Below are 23,169 nucleotides of genomic sequence, written 5' to 3'. Positions count from 1 at the left end.
CGTAAGAAAATTTCACCTTTCTATATGTATATATATATATGTATGTATGTATGTATATATATATACTTTTCTTTAATTTAAACTTTAATCGTAATAAACTATATACATTTCTAAAATTTGGCGGCACACGACAGTGCCACTGCACAGTGATTGAGAATCACTGGAACAGAAGGACTAGCTCACTACTTTGAAGGGACTCGTGTGGCTCCGAGCTTCTGATTTCAGTCAGTGACGTCTCGGCGACGCAGCATCAATTTCTGACTTTAAAAATAAATTGTTAATAAAATTAAACTAGCATTCTTTTTTGAAACTTATTTCCATGTAATCATTGTTTTCTATATTTTTTTTATTTTGAGTTTATTTTCTTCTCCGCAAAAATTTAACAGTAATAGTCAAATATTTATTTAAAGACCGGCGAGAATTATAATAAAACACAAAGTGAGAAAACTTAATTTTGTAATGTTTTACTTCAGGAAATATAAAGGTAACATCAAATTAATTATAAAATGTACTAGAATAATTTTTCCTGCTGTGAATAAAGAAGCATTATGCTTTAAGTTTCTGCAGGTTGTTTATGCTTTATGTTTCTACAGAGGATCAAAATTGTGATGGCATATATTTGGATCATTCTCACGGATCTTTAATAGAACTTTTTTAATTACCCCTTGTGCAGATTTAATGCGACGTAAATAAACTTTTACAATTTCTCTTCATTCACATCTGGCAAGTCTTGAGAATGGGCGCCTACTTTTGAGAGCTTTAAACATGTCGGCTTTTTTTTCCCATCTTCATACTTTTTTGAGGCCAATGAAGAATTTTAAGCAACTATATCTTACCGCTTTAATTACTTTGGATTTTTTCATTTATTTAATATGTTATATGTTGTTGTATAGATCTTGATTTACCTCACTGTGCTATATATCAACATGGTTAATCAAAGGTTAGTAGGATAAAAACTGTCCCCTTATTTCTTACCAATATTATAAACAATTAAAATTTAAATCGGCTTTGCTTCTTTAAAATACGTGGTTTTTCATTAATCATTTTAATTTGAGAAATACAAGCATAAAACAGATTGCTTCATTTTGGACGTGCATGAGATTACCAGAATTCGAACGGCTTTTCCTGACTAAAGTTTAGTTTTGCTTATTGCCTCGTTATGGGTTAACATGCTTTTCCTTTTTTTCAACTCTCTCGCCGAGGAAAATTAAAAAGCCATATTTTAAGTTCCTTACACTTGAGACAAAACTATATTTTTAAACTATATATACCATTTTGCCTTGAAGAATCATCATGACTTTAGAAAAGACAAGTAACTTAAATAGTTTAAAAGTTACTAAACTTTTTTTAAAAAATCACCATTAAGGGGCGTTTCTCAACTCAGATGAAAATAATCAAAATCAATGCTTTATTCACAGTTTTCGCAAATTTTTATGAGCACAAATAATGTATTAGAGTCAGTTTTTAAATATTTAAAAATTAGAGTTTGAAGTTTCTACACAGTGGAATTGGGTATTTGCACTCCAAGAAGAAGAACACAACCTTACCCACTCACGTGATCTATGACGTCAGCGCCAGCTGATATTTACCAGCAAAATGGTGTATTAAAGTTGAGCTAAGTTTCTCTGGATAACGTGGAATCTTAATTAACGTAAAGTTAATTAAACATCGTGCCGTATCGCACATCGAATTAGTTGAAATATAATTCTTCCTCGTCTACTTCTTTTACATAACTTAGATTTATTATTTGTTTGTGTATTTTATTGTAACTGTGATATATTTTTGTTTTGTATACCTGGCAACTTCGATGCATAAGTTTGTTTATGTTTCATATGGTTTCTTGTCAAACTTTAAGTTAAGTCTATGCAAATATATAGTGAAAGAATTAAAAAAAAATTTAAATAAAGAATATAGGCTTCTTAAGAGAATTGGTACTTGACGGGCTTGGCTTATTCAAACAAGAATGGAAAGAACAGTTGCTAACGTAAGAAAATTTCACCTTTCAACAACCAATCAAGATCGAATTACCCACACTACGTTACTTGCAGGTATTTCATTGGTTGAAGAATTGCGTCATAAAAGAATATAGACCCTGATATACTGGTAGTAATTTTCCGGCTAGAATTTGCAAAATGCTCTAAATAACAAAATAGGGCGTGGAGTCCCTCCGCGCAGAAGAAGTGAAACTTCGTAATGTGGGAATGAAAATAGGAAGGGGTAGAAATAGATTTTTAGTGAAATCATATTGTTTCATTAAGACAAACTTTATTAACAATGCTTACAATTCACAATTGATCGCATCTTTTAATTATCATTTTCGAGTGGAGAAATATCCAAATCTATAACATTTACAATGGGATTATGATAACTAAAGTAAGATATGAAATGTTTGAGTTCTATTTTTTCAATATTTCTTGCAAAAACTGCAACAATGGTAGTTCCCCCTTTGGGTGTTGGATCATTCTTACCACTTATCATTTCCAATCCAAATTTGTCTTTAAGGAAGGTTAATAATGTTTCAGGTAAAGAGAAATTCAGATTAAAATCTCCTGCAAGGATCACAGGCCGCTCACAGTAATCAATTTCTTCACCAGTAACGTCTGCCGGAGCTTGTGAACCTGCAGTGGATAGTGGCAATAAAGATTTTGAAATAAATAATTTAATNTAATTTGCATAAATTTGCTTGTAAGTTGTTTGGTATTACTTACTTGTGAGCGTAAACATTCTCCAAAATGAAGTACACAAAGAATGTTTACTAACATAGAACACTGCTCACTATTCTAACAAACATGTCCATTACACGTCCTGAAATGTAGCGTTAAACGTTTAACGCAACCTTGTTGGAAGTCGCATAAGAAGTATAACTTCAACAAATAAAGATATAAAATAATTAATTTGAACAAATATTTTGTACTGCTCTGTAACGTTTATGAATAAAAAATTCCAATTATTTTTTAGAGCCGACCTGTTACGAGTGGAGCATCACTTACTGAATTTGAGTTGAAGCATGAATTTGATTGTATTCTGAGAAGTGAAAGAGATTACTTCACTGTAGCAAATGTGGGGTAAGAGAATGCTACAGCATATTATTCGTATTTAAAAGTGTAGCAAAAGTATGATGACGCTCTAGATCAGTGGTTCCACATTTTTTCGGCTTTTCCTAAATAATCAACCTTCTCTCGGCGGAGTTAAAGGTAATTGAGAATGTTATAACTTATAAAAGATTATATTTAAAGTTGCTTCTAGATTATATAAATAACCTGAAAATGATTAAAATAAGGTGAATTATGATTTAATTTGAAATGAAAACTTAAACTATAAACGTGGAAAGTAGTTTTTATGGAAACTTATTTCTTCATTAAAGAATTTAGTTATTTAGATCTGAAAGGCGCGATAAATTCTTATGGAATATTTCATAATGGCTTTTTTTTCTAATTTGTTCAATATATTGTTATTAGTACTACATTTTTTTATTAAAAGTTCCATTTCCATTTCATTGGCGTTTTACTTGATATATTTCATAAAGGCAACAGTAAGATTAAATAAATTACGAATTTTAGGTTAGATCCAAATATAATCAGCGGCTTCAATACTCCTCACTTGTTATAAGTACGAACTTGCAGAACCCCTCAAACTCTTCCTCGGAACCCGAAGGTTCCGCTGAGTATCATTTGGGAACCGCTGTTCTAGATCAATCAGCGTTATTCAATTTTTTTTAACAATCTTGCTTAGCGGTTATAAAAATATGACCTCTGTTTAATATACAAAAAATTTAAGTATCCATTAAATGGCATAGAAATGACAAATTTTCTAAGACCCATTGACACATTTTCTATGCGTATTAATCCTATGTAACTTATTTCTTAATGTTATTTTCTTTTACAAATAAAACCTAGCTGCCAGCCCGCAAGGTTCAGCTTCCCAAATATTAAAAACTGTAGCCAAATAACAATTTAAAATTTGCTTAATTTTGCCCGCCCTTAAAAATTGCTTTGTTCAATTAATAGGCTTTATATATAAGTTGCACATGTGTGTATGTAGTAGATTGAATTATTTAATTCAATAATGTTAAGTTACAAAATTTGCTATCTCTCTAAATATTCAAATAAAAGTAAAAATCGAAACAAAAAATTGTGAACGAAAGTAATAACAAACCACAAGGAGAGAAAAACAATTCATGATTTTGATCATAATGTCGATCGTTTTGATTTTTAATTATTGAGCCGAAGTGACTAAGGGGATAGGGCGTACGTCTTCCAATGAGGTGAACCGGGATCGAATCCCAGCGATGGCTGTTTGATGTGAATTCCGCACCCGGTGCGCACTGACCACAGTGCTGACGTAAAATATCTTCAGTGGTAGACGGAATTGGCTAGAGTCCCATTGCCGTCAGGCTAACTGTGGGAGATTTTTGCAATTTTTTTTACCATGTAACGCAAATGTGGGTTAGTTCCATCAAAAAGTCCTCCACTAAGGCGAATTTCCCCCAATACTTAATCCTGGAGTTCCCTTGTCTCCTGAGTTGGGCTCAAAATTACAAGGCTGCGGAGTTGAGCATCAGTAGTCTTGAACTCAAAATTTTGTCAGCTGTTCAATGAAGGTTATAAAATAAAATAAAAACGTATTTTCCTTTCTATCGGCATAGCAAATTTTTTCCCGATAATGTATTAGCTACTGCAAATTTAGTGAAGGTGAATTCCCTGGTGTTCAAGATTAAATGAATTTTTATATTTGGTATAATATTTCGATAGATTTTAATTAAATTTTGTTTGAACATAGGTTGAAAATATATATATGTATAATACTGTTATGTCGCACCATAAACTTGAGTATTTCTGTATCAATCGACAACACTTTAATTTTCATTCAAAATTTGTCGGGTTATCTTAAGTAATATAAGTAGTGTTAAAAAATTAGTAATATATAATTCCCAATCTAATGCTAGAGCATATAAGTAAATAGCGCTTTTTTTTATCAGTGCATGCCAAAATGGTGACCGTCTCGCCTAATCGATTTAAACTCTATGCTATGGCAAAAAAACTTAACTACTAATACAAAAATAATAACCATTCAACAGTTATAATACGTACACATAATCGTGCGTAACACTGATCAGAGTTTTATGGCATCGAAGAGTTACTACAGATTTGTATAAAAGAATGGTATAATTAGAAGATATGGCCTCCTTGTACAAGCCTCACACCATGATGTAATAAGGCAGTTTTTGAGTTCACGTGGCACTTTTTATCACTCATTAAGTAGCTTTGGTTTTAGACACAAGATAGTTCTCGGTGTTGAAATAACCCCCTCCCCAAAGCTTCACAGACTTCAGTTGGGTTCAGGCCTGGAGTAATGACTAGTCTATCCTTCCTGCAAATATGCTCATTTTCCAGAAAACGGTCAGTCAGAAGTGTGATGTGGGGTATGGCAATATCCATTAAAATGTAACCAGGATCCATTGCATCCATGAAAAGGCGAACATAGGGCTCCAAGACCTCATCCCTATTCCCCACATCAGTAACACAGTACCTCTTTCAAAGACATGGAGGGGTGAGCGGGAATCAAGCATTATGCTTTCCCAGATCAACAAATGTCGGCTGTTATGATGATCAATTTCTCGAACATTAAAGAGCACGAAGCGGGTCCCTGGGACTCTATATACGAAGGTAAGTCGAGAGTCAGTGGCCATTGATCCATGCTACAATCTCTATGATCTGTGAACCATCTTAAGTAGATTCTTCTGTTAGTAGAAGTCAGCAGGGATCAAACAGCCCTCTTTTATGAAACCTTCTGGTAAACGCATTCCTTGAAACTCGGCCTCTGTTGGCCTCATCGACATCATGAGAGAGCGAAGAAGCTTTAGCATTCCTGTTACATCTCGCTGTAATCGACTAATACCAATTATCGTTGGCCGTTGTAGCTTTTGGCTGACCTTGATTAGGCTCTCTCTCGACAGATCCGGAATGCTGAAATTGTTTTCATAAATTTCCTCGACAGTGGGCGTTTATTTGGATCTATAAATCAGGATTTGAGATTGGCATGCTTCTTGTTTTATCACAATTAGCCACCTCATTCCATCATCTTATCTTTAAAAGTCCCTCAATTTTGTCAAATATTAAGTTTAAAAAATATGTACTGATTACTGCAAAAAAAATTTTAAAAAAATTCGAAATTCGGGAAGATGTTCGAGCGAACCAAATGCAGATTTCAAACATGTGCTGATAAGGTCTATTCCTCTACTAGTTCCGCACTCACGTACTTATATTCTTACATATTCAGCAAACAAGATTTACATCTTTATTTCGAATCCAAAATTTTACACATTTCTCTCAAATCACTGCAAAAAAACATCAAGAAATTCGGTAAGATGAGCGAAACAAATACAGATTATGCCATGCACTTATAAAGTCTATTCTCTACTATCTCCGCCCACACACATTTATAAGCTTACGTATTCAGCACACTAGATCCACATCTTTGTTTCGAAGCCAAAATTTTACACATTTCTCTCAAATCACTGCAAAAAAACATCAAGAAATTCGGCAAGATGAGCGAAACAAATACGGATTATGCCATGCACTTATAAAGTCTATTCCTCTACTATCTCCGCCCACACACATTTATAAGCTTACGTATTCAGCACACTAGAACCACATCTTTGTTTCGAAGCCAAAATTTTACACATTTCTCTCAAATCACTGCAAAAAACATCAAGAAATTCGGCAAGATGAGCGAAACAAATACAGATTATGCCATGCACTTATAAAGTCTATTCCTCTACTATCTCCGCCCACACACATTTATAAGCTTACGTATTTAGCACACTAGATCCACATCTTTGTTTCGAAGCAATAGTTTTACATTTTGCTGAGTTATTAAAAAAAAATCAACGAAATATGCATATTCGCTTTATTTTGAACACAAGTGTACTTCAACACTATACCTGAATAGTGGTTGTTTGTCTTGTCTTGAAATTTGAGCTGGGCATCTGGGCCGCATTCCATCCATCATTTTTCTTTTATATTTGTGGTAGAACTTTAAGGTTAGCAGTCTATGTGGTGGCTGTTATTGGGATTCATGCACCTTGCTTTAGTAAATAATAATAATGGAAATTATAAGAAGCAGGCTTGCTTTAAACTATGTGTGGCTTTGAATGTAGATTGATGGTCAACGTGGGGAAGCGCTTGATCAAGTTGTCAGTATTGTTGTTGAGTTTGATACTATGAGTGTATCTGTAATTAGTTATTTATTTTGATGATTGTGATATTAGGCGTCGGATGTAAAGTGAGCATCTATTGGTATTAATTTTATGTCCCTTTTGTAATTTTCAAAATTGGACATCTGGTTGAAGTTCACTGCACTGCATTTTGGGGCCATGTCATAGAAATCTGCATTTAATTTGAAAAATATATTGTGATAAGGCCGGGATCTTGAGGTCTTTGTGGATATTTGTAGAATAGTGGTTGCTAAAACAGGGCAAACCTTGTGACATTTCACATTTCTAGTGGTTTGCAATATTTTTATAATAAGTGTTACCAGAATGAACACATTATACCGAAAAAGGGTTAAACTGTTAAGCTGCCTAATTTGAAGTTACGAAAAATTGTTCTTCTTTATAAGTATTTTTTGGTAAAGCACCACTGACTTAATAAACTTCATTTTTTTAAAGGATATTTTTCAAAATCGAGGAGGAAATTTTTCGAATAATAAATAAATTCAATCCTGAAAATATTTTTTCCAACATTAACTAAAAAGGCTTGCAATTTGAAAGAATTGAGTATTTTGAAAATATTACCTGACATTATTTTATAAAAAGTCCTTCAATAAAAAATAAAATTTTTTCAGTTTTGCGCAACCTTCTTCGTTTTGATGTCATGGAAAGTATCATTGAAAAAAATTAACAGATTTATAGTTTCAATGCTTATAATAAAGAAAATCAGCTTTTAGAAATGGATTTATGCATTTAATTCGTTTTTCAGAGAAGTTATGCCAAGTGCAACGTCTCCTTTAGGTGCCGAATTTGCAAGCAAATTTTTTATGGCAGCACTTTCCGTAAGTATATTTTATTTGTTTATTTATTTTTTAAATATTTTAAAAACAGATTTTGCAGATAGCTCGCTACTTCGGCATTTGAGAGATCTCAAAAAAGTATACCAAACAAAAAGACATGTTTTTTATTTTTTATTTTAAAAAAAACGTGAAATGGCAAGTTCATCTGCAGCAAAAATTAAAAATAAATAAATATAGAAAATCATATTGTTATTAATAATGTTTATTAATAAATGATTTGTAATAAAGTCATAATTCTGTAGAATGGTTTTTCATTGAAAGCGTTCGTAGATAAGTTACACTGCGAAACAATTTTTTATTTTTATTTTTTGTTACAAAAGATTTGTTTAACAAATCTGAGATGCTCTCGCATCGTTGATTTCAAACTTGCAATCGGTTTATCTCTTTTCTAGCTATAGTTACAGATTTTTTCTTAAAATGACATTTTTAGTCGATTTTCTGTCGAAATCTACAAGTTTAAAAACGTTATATATAGCAGGGTGTTGCATAAATATTGCGACAATTTTCTAGGAGAGTTAGGGCAAATCATTAGTAATGAAATTGCGTAGAAACCCGTGCCCGGAAATGTGGTCATATACCGCTAGTGACGCTTTCCTATTATGAACTGTTTTTATCGCGTGTTTCTGAATAGGTCATAATAGGGAAGAGTCCCTAGTCGCCTACGTTGACACAAGTTCCTGTGCATTTCAACAAAACAGGAGCTTGTGCCAACGTAGTCAACGAACTTGTGTCAACATTTCAGCAAAAAATTTATTCAATATGTCATTTAAAAAAAATTTAGCTTTAGGAGCAAAAATAATTTTGGACTTGAAATCCCCACAGCCTTTTATAAGGCAGAATAAAGTATTTGTATAAATGCAACAAAAAATTTGTTCTCTAGTGTAATTTATGTTGAGCTTTTTGAAAAAATATTAATAAGTGAAAGATTGTATTCCAACTTGTTGAAAAATTCACAAAACTTTCCCTTCTTATTTCTGAGACTCTCACGTGGATTCTTAGTGCCCTCTTGTTCTTAAAAAATCTGATGCCAAAAACCAGCATTAAATAATTTTTTTATCCATTTCACAACAAGCACAAATTGTAGCGGATCCTTAAAAAAACAATGTTGACTGTAAAAAACTGAAACTCTATAAATAGTTTTGTTAATCCGTTGTGCACCATTCAGTCGTGTAGTTTGACACTTTACAATTTCGTAAATAACGGCATGACTGTCCCCATTTGACGATTTGCGGCGTTGTTAGAAAATCACCTGATTTCAAAAGCCAGCATTAAATAATATTTTATTTTATCCATTTGGTCATTTTTTATCTTATCATTTTTTTATCCAACTAGCACAAAATTGTAGCGAATCCTTACAGGAACAATGCTGGGTTTGAAAAACTGAAATTGTGTAAATTGTTTTGTTAATCCGTCGAGGATCAGGCGGTCTTGGAGTTTGAAGCTCTACAATTTCGTGAACAATGGCATGACTGCCATCCGTTTGATGATTTGTGGCGTTGTTTTTAAAGTTAATAGTGATAATCTTTGCATAAATATGGTCATTAACTATTCTTTCACAGTGTTATTCAGAGATAGAAGTTCTTTATTAACTATTTGTATTTTAGAAACAGGCTTATGAGAAGGGAGAAGTGGACCCGTTTGCCAAAAGCATGTATTACCAGTCAGTTTTAAAAACATTTTACTACCAGGCGCTGTTGTCTGTTCCAGAAGTAATAATACTTTTATATTCTTTATTTTAATGACTATAACATTTAAGTCTCAGAATAAGAAAATTCTGCCATGCAATTGAAAAAAAAAAACAGCGTAAGTACTTCAAGATTGATTCAGAGAAGAAAGAGGCTTGACAACTTAAAAGAGGCTTGACATCAATTTTCTTTCGAGAAATGATGCTATAAATGCTTAATTAAAATTTCAGAAAACTGATGAAACAAAATTTAATCTTGATTTTCTTTTCTTTTCTTTTTGCAGTATGCAGCTTATTATACGAAGATGCCAAACATTCACCGAAAAGCCATTGCATTATGACCACCCTCCATCTATAACAATAGGCTCACCCAGGTTTTCATGGTTTCTTACCCAGGAACAATGTTTTCATGGGGCACATTAGGATCCATAATCCTCATAGAACAATCCCTGACGTCTGTAAGCTACTTGAACATAGTTGCAGACCAGGTTCACCCATTCATGGCAACAGTTTTTCCTGCGGAGGATGGTGTTTACCAACAGGATAATGCACCATGTCATAAGGGTCGAATCGTCATGGATTGGTTCGAGGAACATTCCAGTGACCTTCAAGTCATGTCTTGGTCCCCAAACTCCCCTGACCTTATTCCAATGGAGCATTTGTGGTCCTACTTGGAAAACCAAATTCGTGCTGCCACGCTACCCCCTCGTAATGTGAGGGAATTGCAGGACCAGTTGGTGAGCGCTTGCTACCAGATACCTCAGACTACCTATCAGCACCTTGTGGAATCAATGTCACGGCGGGTGCTAGCAATTTTAAGGGCTAAAGGTGGTTCTACATGTTATTAGCAGGGTGGTTATAATGTAATGGCTCTTCGGTGTATAAATATTCACAATTTCGAATTTTTTGTCACTTATGTTGATTTTTCTTTTACATGGCAGTTTTTTCCTTCTATTGCTAATGCTATAAACGCTGAAATAGAGTTTCAAAAAACTCATAAAGCAAAATGCACTTTTGAAATATTTTTTTTTGCGTTATGTAACTTACCATATAAAGATGCCAAATATATAAAAATCATTTCTGAAATTTTTGTCTTGTACCATCCTCAATTTTACTTAACTACGATTTTATTAGCTCAAATTAGTTTGAGAAAAATCTTTAAATAAATATTTTAAAAAATTTTTCTAGCTAGTTAGAACACTCAAATATCAACTGAGTATCATGCTTGGTAACTGGGAAAGTTTCAATTATTTTTATCTTCTAAGCAGAATTTATTGCTGTACTATAGCCAAAAAGAGTTCATGATCAATTCAAATTTTGACCAGTTAGAATAATTAAAACTGAAGTGAAACTAAGTGTCGAATGAGAATTGAAGTTTCATTCGTGATTGGAAAGCTGAAAATAGCATGCGTCGCCACACTATTGACAACTAGAGCTTATGATCAATTCAAATTTGGACAAGTTAGAGTGTTCAAAACTGAAATGAAACTGGGTGCGAGAGCAGAAAAGAAGTTTCAACCGTTTTTTGAACGCTAAAAGAGGAACATATTCTGCTTTTTTTTAAAATTATCAATTGGAATTTACGGCCAATCTAAGTTTGGCCTATTTGTGAGCCTTGGGCTCCAGTATGTCTAAGAAATCAACTCAAGCCCACAGGCCAGACTAGAAAAGTAAACCGCAACTGATTTTTTGTGCCTGATGTCAAGTTACACTTGTTTCATTAATGGGAAAAGCAATAGTTTATTGTCTTTTTACAGTCAGTTCATATTTTGACCTTGTTTTAATATGAACTATAATAATAATAATAAAACAAAAACTTTAAAATTTTTCAAGTTGACTAAAGACGAGAATTTTTTTTTTGGTAGATCTAAAATAAAAAATGTAGGGAGCATCACTTTCGTAATAAACAACCCGAAACACGAATGTACCGTATTTTCGACGTTTTTAAGAAGTGATGTGCTTCCCAATTTTCCGTTGTAAGATTGACAAAAAAAAACAAAATTATTTGTTTAGTCTATTTCAAAAACGAGGCTTTTTAAATTGTTTTTTCTTCTTAAATCCAGCTACATTATTTCCTTTATTTTTTTCTGTCATTTGGCTATACCAGAGAGTTGTGGAAATAATATTTAATGATTCTTAATTAATATTTATGAAAAAATCACAAAAGCTATAAAAGAGAAGAAAAAACATAAAAGCTATCGAAATTCGACAAATCTCTATCAAAGAGTATTAGAAATTTGAAGGTTATCTATTATTTTTCATTTTTTTTAAACTGCTGTTTGTTTCATAAGCTATCATGATTTAATACTTCGTATACTCGTCTTTTCAGATTGTGAATGGTGAGATTTCGATAGATTTTTACTTTTCCTCGCTAATTGAAAATGATTTAAATGTGGTTCCAGTGGTATGTTACATATATTTTATCTATTTCAGTTGATTTGTCGTCATGGTCATGATACATTGTTTTCAAAAGGATTCAGCATCAGCATATTTGGACGTCTTCTGGAAGAACCAGAAATTAACGAAGTTGCCAAAGAGAGAATGCCTGATTTACCCAAGGCAACTATTTGGAGTGACCTAAAATTTATAAAGGTAGCATTGAATGTATTAAAATTGTCGAAGATTTCTTTTATAAAGATGCAAATATTACAATCATATACCGCGCTGCCAACTTTCTACGTCTTTTGTAAAAATTTATTCCAGTGGTTGCTAAGTTAATGTTTTAATCTATTATTTTTCATTCATTAAAACTTGCTTTCCACACCACTACGTATAAATAATTTAAAAGTTCATATGTAGTCAAGTAGTAAGGTTTTTAAAATGTTAGTAAAATTACCAAAAATTCTGTAAGCTTTGGTTCTTAAATGTCTATCACTCTATAAAATATTTTGCAAAAAGCATAGTAATTGGCAAGCCTGCATATAAAGAGGTACAAATTAAATTTAAGAACTCAGCAATTTTCTCATTATTTTTTCATTTTTTTCACGTTTCAAAACGTGTTAAAACAGTTTTCAACATATATCATGAGGCTCTCAGTTAACATTATTCGCCCCAGACAGAATGTCTACTGTTGGAATCACTTTTAAAGCTCTTTTAATTACTGCTCCTTTTTCAAAAACTGATTCCGATTCACCAATATCGAGTTGATTGGAGTAATATTATCGTAGATATACAGTGGTTAGACAAATATATGGAGAAGCTTCCATATTATTTCTATGAAAACAATTTTTATTTTTATTAGCAGGAAGTGTTTTGGAAGGTTTCACGGGGCAAAACTAATGGCACAGTTTGAAAGATTATGCATCTAGCTTTTAGAAATGCTGTATTTTTTACCCATGCAAGATTCAGGTCAACCAAAATGAAGAGAGGAAGAAAACCTCTTTCTAGTTTAAATACCACTGTAATTTTTAAGACATTTCTAAGTAAATATCGCAATCCTGTAGCAGTATTTCAAATTTACTGGTATTAAAGCTAAAAATAAGTTATTTACGTCATCTCCTCATTTTGATCGATTGCAACCACGGGGCATTCTAGAGTCCTAGGAATGTAAAATCGTGAGCATATGTCCCAAATTCGAAAATCACCACAACAGGATACCCTATAGTCCTAAGAATGTTAAGTGCCGGATAAATATCCCAAATAAACTTCCAGAAATTACAACCACGGGAGATTTCAGAGTCCTAGGAATGCAAAGCCCCGAGCAAATGTCCTAAATTCGGATATCACCACTACGGGACACTCTAGAATTTTAAGAATGCGAAACTTTATTCTTGGACCACACCCTTAAGGCAACTCTATATGTAAGAGTTAGTATTTGCAAAATTTCTATTGTTGATTTTTTTTATAGAAATTTAATATTTTAGTTAAAATAAAAATAGATAGAATATTTCATTCTTTCAGGATTTATTTTTTTATAATTCGAACGCTGAAAATGTCAAAAAGATTCTTGACAGTTACGAGTTTCCTTACTTAAAATGCAAAACTGCGCAAGAAGCTTTTGATGTTCTAATGAAAGCAGCTACTGATTTGGAACAGGTAAATAATTAATACTTTTCTTGGTACTAATAGTTTTATACATTTAATTATTTTTATGAATAAAGTAAACGCCACCCAACAGCACGATGCTGGCCAGGCGTTAAGGCTCCACAATTTCGTGATCAACGGCATGATTATGTCATTGTGGTCAGCACTGCGCACAGGTTACCTTTACTTCCTAGACAAGCTGGTTCCCATATTTTTGAAGCTTCGTGTGCTTCAAGCTGTTACTGGATATCGAAACCCAGTTCTTCACAAAGCTCAGTTCTGTGCCTTAACCATTGAGTCATCATGGCTCTTTTTATGTATGTTTCATACATAAAATAGCCCTATATATCCTATTTACAGAGCAGCTTTAGTGAATACGATAAGTCGTCTCAAAGTAAAACTATAGTTTTTGCGAATGTGTATGAAATTTCTATCATTCGGAAGTTCAATAAAAAAGTGTTGTAATTACTGCTTAGTTTTGCGAAAAATGCGATTGGCAACAGCTGGTAGCCTCTGTTGCACACGTTTTTTCTCACTCCTTGAATATTTTGATTTTACCCATTGTTTTAAATCTAATTTCACTTATCTATACATAATTCGCGATCGCAACGAACTATAGGGGGCGTTGTTGTATGAGACTAATACCTGCGATTTCTATATGAACAGTCATTCAGTTATTCTAGAGACGTCGTTTATGTAGCACGTAGCATTGCAACGTTCCTTCTTTATTGTGGCTAATTAAATTTAAAAAAGAAAAATGCTTGATATTCTTTCTTATGCAAACGAAAACAAAATGGTATCTCTTTTTATTAGAGAAGGAATATCCAAAACACATCGGAAAAATATTTGTACATTAACAGAAAAAAATATGTATATTCTTATAAGAGTTAAAACCTAATGCCCGAGAAATAGTATTACTAAATTTAATGATATAACATGAAAGGCCCATTTAAACTTTACATTCTATAGTTTTAAGAATCATATTACTTCAAAAATTAAAATGAACAAAAAGTATACATAAGCCTCATAATTTTATGAAATTTAATTTTGTAAACAAAGTTTTTTGACAACAATTTTTATCAAAAAATTTCAAGTTTCAATAAAAATCATTATTTAGAAACTAAGAAACGTAAAATAAAGAATGCTGACGAAACAAAAAAAAAAAAAAAAAAAAACAATTCTTTTTTGTCGCCATTTTTAGTGCTACGAAAATTCGTCTTTGGGATTTGCCAAAAACAAAACAAGATGCAATTTTATTTTTTCAGGAGGGAAATATTTTACCGAAAAAACGAAAATGTACCAATTCCCACAACATAAAACTTTATCTTGGTAAACGTACGTTTTGGAAATGTTATTTCATTTGGAATCTTATTTATCAGAGTTCATATGGCGATATGATTGTTTTGAATCTATGCTAAACTCTATATCGGCTCATTTTCCACCGAAATCCGATTGACTATTTTGATTTTAAATAAAGTGTTTTATTTTATGAATTGTCGCAAAAATTTTAAGTGTAGATTGGCGGCACTTAAAAACCGCCAAATCTGTAGCGGCGGTGGCGTTAATACGTAAGTACCGAATTTTTATTCCATACTTTTCTGAATCATATTACTTCAAACATTGGAATATACAAGAAGTATACATAAACACATAATGTTATACCATTTAATTTTTCAAAAAAAGTATTTTGAGAACAATTTTTATCAAAAAATTATAAACTAAAAAACGGAAAATAAAGAATTCTTAGGATAAAAAAAACGATTTTAAGAATTCTTAACATTGAAATAAAAACTTTCATATTGTTTCTTTTTTTATTATTCTTATAGTTCTTAATCAGACGTAAAAAACCATTCTGTAGAGAACCATCATCAAATGAAAAAAAAATATTTACAAGCAAATTTTTTATTGTAAAAATCATTGCACTTACCTGATTTATGATTCCCGGAGAATTCCAAAATGATAAGTTCCTTGTTTGAAAACTTTATTCTCAAATAATAGATACATAGTTTATACCTTCATTACTTTTAGATAACATACTACACAGCAAAATTTTATAATTGATATGAATTTGAATATGTAGCTAAAAACAGAATAGCTGAATTCTAGTTGAACTTATTCTTTCAAAACTAAAAAATACTTACCAAGAAAACGATTAAAATTAATTAAGAATCAGCACAAATGGCACTATTTCAAGTAACTTGGATAATTTTTTATTGTTGTTTTCCGAATTATATGGATACAGAAATATATACTATTCTATAACGAAGAAGAATATGCTATAACTATTACAATTCTGTATGTTCTGAATTCATATTTATTCACTGGAATGACGAAAGCAATGTTGACTTCACTTTAATTCGTAATGAATTGAAGACAGAAGAAATGCATTTTACCTTAATACACACATCTGTAACAGTATCCGAAATCGGAAGTCATCAGTTGCAAGTTTGTTGATAATAGAAATTAAAAATTATTGAGGAATTTTTCTTCAAATGTTTGGCGTGTTCTGTTCCTGAAAGATTTACTAATATTCTGGAGATTTTTTTCAAGTTCTTCGGCCTTTTCCTTAGGGAAATTTTGTTTCTTATTTGCTGCTAAAAAATGGCGTCTGATTCAGTCAATGACTTTGATGGAACTAAATGAAAACGTGATAAATTAATGTCCGATATTTACAGGCTCCCGCTAGACGGCGTACTCGAGCGTTGCGATCGCGAATAATAAACGCGGCTGTGTGTGTGTCTGTAATCACAGTATATCGCCCCAGAAACCTCGCCCAAGCACGAAACTCGGCACATAATTGTGTTTTGACATAATGAAGAAGTATTTTTTTTCTTTTTCAAAAATTTGGTTTGGTTTTTTAGTTATCAGTCATTTTGTAAGAAAATCTATGCTTTTTCGTCTTCAAAGAGCCATATTCAAAAAACTATTAAAAAATGCATATACTTTTCTCCACTCTTATAAATGTATGCTAATGCGAACCTTACAATTGAAATATTAATTTTCGACAACTTAAACCAATAATATACGAAGGAAATAATAATTTAGTTGTAAGGTTCGCATTAGTTTAAGTGGATAAAAATTTAACTTTTGTATTAAAAATGTGGCAACATATTCGATACGTAAATAGAACGCTTCGCTTTGATATATTTGTCGCAGTTCATAATTCTTATAATAAGTTTTTCTTCTTCTTTCCACGCTCTATTTTTTTTCTGAAGCGAAGACGATAATTTTTGTAGCCATATAGAAATAGAAATTAATACCATAAGAAATTATATTGAAATAGAAATTGATACCATTAAAAATTAATTCGTTTTCGCGTTCTTTTCATGTATTTAGCATTTTAGTTTTTTTTTCTTAAGCGTTGTAGCTATATAATATATAAAATAGGAATTTAATTGTTTTTGAAGGAACGATCACACTTACCTTGGATCTCTTTGGTTTTTCTATTCTTTATTTTAACAGTTTTTATTAAATGTAATTAGTTATTTTCAGAAAGTTTCAGTTTGCAGGTAAGCACTTAGATTTTAATATTGAAGTTTCCTGATTTGCTTTCATAGTAATTGTTATTCTAAAGTATTCGCTGACTTCTTAAAAACCCGATTACTGACATGGCAGAACCGCCTTCCGAAAAATTTTTTATTTTGTCAAAGAAAAAGATATTAAGAGATTCTCAAAGAAGAAGAAGAAGGGCCCAAGAAACGTCTGTGGATCGTCAAGGAAGGATGGAACATGACCGAATTTCGACAAGCAAGTCTCCGACGCTGTCATGGAAATAGAGCAAGTTGTCAACTATCCGAAAGAATTTTTGAACTCATTGGAACCACCTAGAGTGGCTGCACATAAATTAGAATTGAAAATTGGAGCACTAATTATGCTTTTAAGAAATTTGGATCAACCTGCATTGTGTAATGGAACAAGATTGATTGTGAAAAAAATTGATGCCTAATGTTATTGAAGCTATGATTATAACAGGACATTCAACAGGAAATAGTGTGCTTATTCCTCGCATTCCCATCATATCTTCAGACATTCCGTTTCAGTTTAAACGACTTCAGTTTCCTGTTCGACTTAGTTTTGCGATGAGTATAAATAAATCTCAGAGACAATCTTTAAAAGTCGTTGGTCTTGACTTGCAGAGCCTTGCTTTTCACATGGACAGCTTTATGTTGACTGCTCAAGAGTAGGTGACGAAAAGAACTTATATTTATTGGCACCAAATGGAAAAACTAAAAATATTGTTTATAAGGAAGTTTTACAAGAATAGGAAGAATGATATACTATCTGTATGCTGACTGACACAAGTTTTATTTTATTGCTGTTTCTTAAATATGTTATTAACTGCGTTTTAATTTTCAGCTATTGGCCAATGATGATTTCGAAAGCAACTTTTGTATGCTTTTACAATTTCTGAGGCCTTTTTTTTAAAAAAAACAAACAAGTCTCCACCTGATAGTTATATTATAGGTTAGGTTATTATAGGCCTTAGGTTGCCATAGCAAAGTTACATCTTCAAACATCCTCAAGAGCTATAACACATCTGCAGCAGAACTGGATATGAAAACAAAATTGCAGGACAGGAACACTTTAATTGTCCACTAATCTTCAGATTTCCTGCTATGTTTTAAAAAACTTTATTTGTGAAAACCTTTAGCGTGGCGGAAAGCTGGCCGTCTTAGGCGTCTAGTAATTTATAAAAATTTGAAAATACCAATCTAATGTTTTAGCAAGCAAGCTTTCTATACATAAATATTGCTTCAAACAATGTCTTCGTCAAAAATTGTGTGTAAAGCATGTACAGAACCAATTCTGGAAGACTCGGATGGATTAACATGCAAAGGTGAATGCAATTCTGTTTTTCATTTTCATTGTGGTGGTTTCACTGAAAGAGCTTTTAGAAGACTTACTGTTGATAAAAAAACAAAAGTGGACCTGCGTACAATGTTCAAAACCACAGGAAAACCCAACGAAAATAAAAAGTGCAACTAGCCCAGACATTCTCGAGGATATATTACAGCAAAATGAAGACCTAAAAGAGTTAATAACTAACAAATTCAATGATTTAACCCTTTCAATTGAATTCAACAGTGAAGTAATTCAAGAGTTGAAAAATTCTATCACAGAGCTACAAAATGTAAACAAAACTTTACAAGCAAAGGATGATCAGCTAACTAGAGAAAACGCAGAAATAAAGAAGGAAATAAATGAACTAAAAGAAGCAGTTATTGAACTTAAGCAATATTCCCGAAGATCCAACTTTGAAATAAATAACTTAGGCGAATGTGAAAATGAAGACATACAACAAGTAATATCCCAGATTGATAATGTTGCGAATACTAATATATCCGAAAATCTGATCACCGCTCACAGAGTCCCCAGCTTTAATAAAGATAAACCCATCATCGTTCAAGTTAAATCCAAATCTGTATGTGATGAGCTCTTAAAGAAACTGAGAAATCGTAAACTTACAACCTGCGATGTCAACTCCAGGTTCACAGAAATGCCTGTTTACTTCAATGAACATTTGACTCCCGAACTGTAGCATCTATTTTATCTTTCACGTACGGCAAAATCTGAAAAGGGATCCAAGTTTTGTTGGGTTCGCGATGGTAAAATATTCCTGAGAAAAGATGAATCGTCCAAAATAATACGTGTGAAATCATCTCAAGACCTTAATACTCCATCCAACTGAAGAAACATTTTTATCTGTGCCGGACTACCTAAAAATTGAAAATTTGGACGATTTAAATTTTTTTATTACCTCAACCTGTAAGTTAAACATTAATATTTTACATATAAATATTAGAAGTTTAAGAGCCAACTTTGATAATTTTATTTCACATATTTCTAGCATGATCGAAAATATAAGTGTTATAATTATATCGGAAATTTGGATTTACCAAAATGAAACTAATTTTTACTCAATAGAAGGTTATAATTCATTCTCTAATTGCAGAAATAATAATCGCCCTGGAGGTGTTTGTGTTTTTATTAAAAGATGTCTTGATATTTCAGAGTTAGGTATACATTTTGCTTCCGCAGAATCTATATTAATTTATTGCAAATCTTTAGATTTATTATTTCTATCTTTATATAGATCTCATGATTTTAGTGTTGATTTTTTTAATACTGAACTTAAAGTAATAATCTCTAAGCTTAAATATCCTAATATAATACTGATGGGTGATATAAATATTGATATTCCAAGTGATGATTTTATTACTCATGAATAACTATATTATATAAAACGCTAATACGTATGTATCAATAAAACCGATTATATTTCTTTTCTCGAGTTGGCAACAGTTTTCATTTTTAATTGATAGGCTTCGGCGAACAAGAGCACGTAGTGAGCATCATATGGCTGATCTATATTGCATGAAACGCTAATACGTTTTAATTGATAGGCTTCGGCGCGCAAGAACACGTAGTGAGCATATCATATGTCTAATTGAGTGAATACTCACCGAATTATCAAAAAAATTCTCACAAAATTATCTTCATCGAAGCCGATGCTTTACATCCGGCTTTCAGTACTATTTCATATTGTCTTACAACACGGGGTTTTACAACACATCTTCAGTGGATCCCCTCCCACGTGAACCTTCACTTTAATGATCTGGCCGATGAACTGGCCAAGGAGGGCTCCAATGATCCCATAGATAGTAGTGGCCTTCTAACATACAATGAAATCTATGCAAAAGTAAAGGCCGACAATAATAGGACTTGGAGGATTCCACCTAGTCGTGAATGGTATCAACAAAATAGTCCTGATGCTGCCCTGGAGCTAAAAGGTGATAGGAAACTGCAGACAGCTATCACATGACTAATCACGGGTCATACCCGCGGACTAACATTTGTTCAGGGCCAAAAGACGTTCCCTGTATGCCTAAAATGCAATGCTCACCAGGCTTCACCTGATCATTTGCTGTCCTGTATGGGACTGGAGAAAAAAAAAATTTTGGAGGATCCGTAGATGGTGTTTGATTTTCTGTCGGTGAACGGTCTCNCTGATCATTTGCTGACCTGTATGGGACTGGAGAAAAATTTTATTTTGGAGGATCCGCAGATGGTGTTTGATTTTCTTTCGGCGAATGGTCTCCTGGACTTGGTCTAGCCTTGTTCTGGGCCAAGAGGAATAAGTACCACCACCACGACACATGGTTTTAGCCCTCTGGTGGGAAGGACTTTAAAACAAAACTTACAAAAGTTACTTTTCTCAACAACTGAAATTTAGAATATCTTGGTCTAGCCTTGTTCTGGGCCAAGAGGAATAAGTACCACCACCACGACACATGGTTTTAGCCCTCTGGTGGGAAGGACTTTAAAACAAAACTTACAAAAGTTACTTTTCTCAACAACTGAAATTTAGAATAGTGTGATTAAGAAAAATATGTGAACTGTTTGCAATTTCAAATTACTATTGAAATGCACAGGTTTAGAATTTTCTACAGTTAAATTTTTCGGAACTTCAGTGTTCAAAAAAGTAAACAAAAGCTAGACGTTAAGAACGTATCCAATGCGCGAGCAAAGCGAGCATCGGACTGCGAAGCTATCCGAAATGAACTGCAAAAGCAATTCCGGGGGTTGGCGAGCGCAAGCGAGCAGGGGACGAAGCCTCCTAGTATTAATTTATTATGCCAATTTGGATTTCAAAATTACATACACAAATCAACTAGAATAAATTCCTCGTCAACTTGCATTGATCATGTCCTCGTAAAAGCAAATAAATTTTCAGTCAAATCCGGAATATTCATAAATGACATAAGCGATCACTATCCAATCTTTTGCAGTGTTTATAACGATGAGGTAAGTTAAATTAAGGAAACTGAAAATAAAATTTCAATCTACTATAATAAGCTCCATAATTATCTGTCAAATTACAAATTTAATTACAATCCTCAAGATTCTCTTGATCAACAATATCGAAGTTTTGTTTTAAAACTTAATAATTTAAAAAAGTAATTTTAAATATACGCATAAATCAAACAAAAGAGCCAAAAATAACTGGATGACTAGTAATATCTTGATTTTAATTCGAAGAAAGGAAAAACTATTTAAAAAAACTAGAAAATATCCATGTGATATTATTTGCAAAACAGCATACAACACTATAGTTTCTGAGCTAAAGAACTTAATTAAAACAGCAAAATCAGAATATTTTAAAATCAGAATATTTTAATTCAAATAAACAAAAAAAAAATTCAAAATAAAAAATAATATTTATAAAAACCACGTTTTTGTAGTGGAGAATAATAATTAAAAAAAATTTGAAAAATGAAAAACGTGGGGAGCATGAAATTCATAACAGTTATGTTATATTAGTGTGTGCATGTGTGCTCTTGAGAATATGTGCATGTATATCTGTAATTGTAATTGTATCTGAATGTGGATGTGGAATATGTTTGTGTATATGCATATGTATGTGGATGTATATGTGCCTGTGCTTGTGTATGAGTAAGTATATGTATGTGTATGTGTACTGTTATGTATTTCATGCGCCCCACGTTTTTCGTTTTTCAATTTTTTTTAATTATTATTCTCCACTACAAAAACGTGGTTTTTAAAAATATAATTTTTTATTTTGAATTTTTTTTTGTTTATTTGAATTAAAATATTCTGATTTTAAAATATTCTGATTTTGCTGTTTTAATTAAGTTCTTTAGCTCAGAAACTATAGTGTTGTATGCTGTTTTGCAAATAATATCACATGGATATTTTCTAGTTTTTTTAAATAGTTTTTCCTTTCTTCGAATTAAAATCAAGATATTACTAGTCATCCAGTTATTTTTGGCTCTTTTGTTTGATTTATGCGTATATTTAAAATTACTTTTTTAAATTATTAAGTTTTAAAACAAAACTTCGATATTGTTGATCAAGAGAATCTTGAGGATTGTAATTAAATTTGTAATTTGACAGATAATTATGGAGCTTATTATAGTAGATTGAAATTTTATTTTCAGTTTCCTTAATTTAACTTACCTCATCGTTATAAACACTGCAAAAGATTGGATAGTGATCGCTTATGTCATTTATGAATATTCCGGATTTGACTGAAAATTTATTTGCTTTTACGAGGACATGATCAATGCAAGTTGACGAGGAATTTATTCTAGTTGATTTGTGTATGTAATTTTGAAATCCAAATTGGCATAATAAATTAATACTAGGAGGCTTCGTCCCCTGCTCGCTTGCGCTCGCCAACCCCCGGAATTGCTTTTGCAGTTCATTTCGGATAGCTTCGCAGTCCGATGCTCGCTTTGCTCGCGCATTGGATACGTTCTTAACGTCTAGCTTTTGTATACTTTTTTGAACACTGAAGTTCCGAAAACTTTTCACTGTAGAAAATTCTAAACCTGTGCATTTCAATATTAATTTGAAATTGCAAACAGTTC

General features: G+C 32.2%; 2 protein-coding genes across 2 annotated transcripts in view; one reads left to right on the top strand and one right to left on the bottom strand.

Moving 5' to 3' along the window:
- LOC107437837 (rifampicin phosphotransferase) overlaps positions 1-23,169 on the bottom strand; it is a gene marked incomplete in the record, with an annotated part of 597,639 nt that overhangs the window by 380,161 nt on the left and 194,309 nt on the right.
- Positions 1-23,169, top strand: part of LOC122272221 (rifampicin phosphotransferase-like) — a 53,673-nt gene that overhangs the window by 7,182 nt on the left and 23,322 nt on the right. The window contains exons 7-11 of the mRNA XM_043055617.2: positions 2,959-3,065; positions 7,980-8,052; positions 9,675-9,779; positions 12,188-12,346; positions 13,655-13,789. Coding sequence (XP_042911551.1) covers positions 2,959-3,065; positions 7,980-8,052; positions 9,675-9,779; positions 12,188-12,346; positions 13,655-13,789 — 579 coding nt within the window. The remainder of the gene's footprint in view (positions 1-2,958; positions 3,066-7,979; positions 8,053-9,674; positions 9,780-12,187; positions 12,347-13,654; positions 13,790-23,169) is intronic.

Source organism: Parasteatoda tepidariorum, chromosome 5 (assembly GCF_043381705.1).
Source record: "Parasteatoda tepidariorum isolate YZ-2023 chromosome 5, CAS_Ptep_4.0, whole genome shotgun sequence".
Taxonomy (NCBI): Eukaryota; Metazoa; Arthropoda; class Arachnida; order Araneae; family Theridiidae; genus Parasteatoda; species Parasteatoda tepidariorum.
Note: the sequence above shows the minus strand (reverse complement) of the source record. Positions and strands in the feature narration are given on the sequence as shown.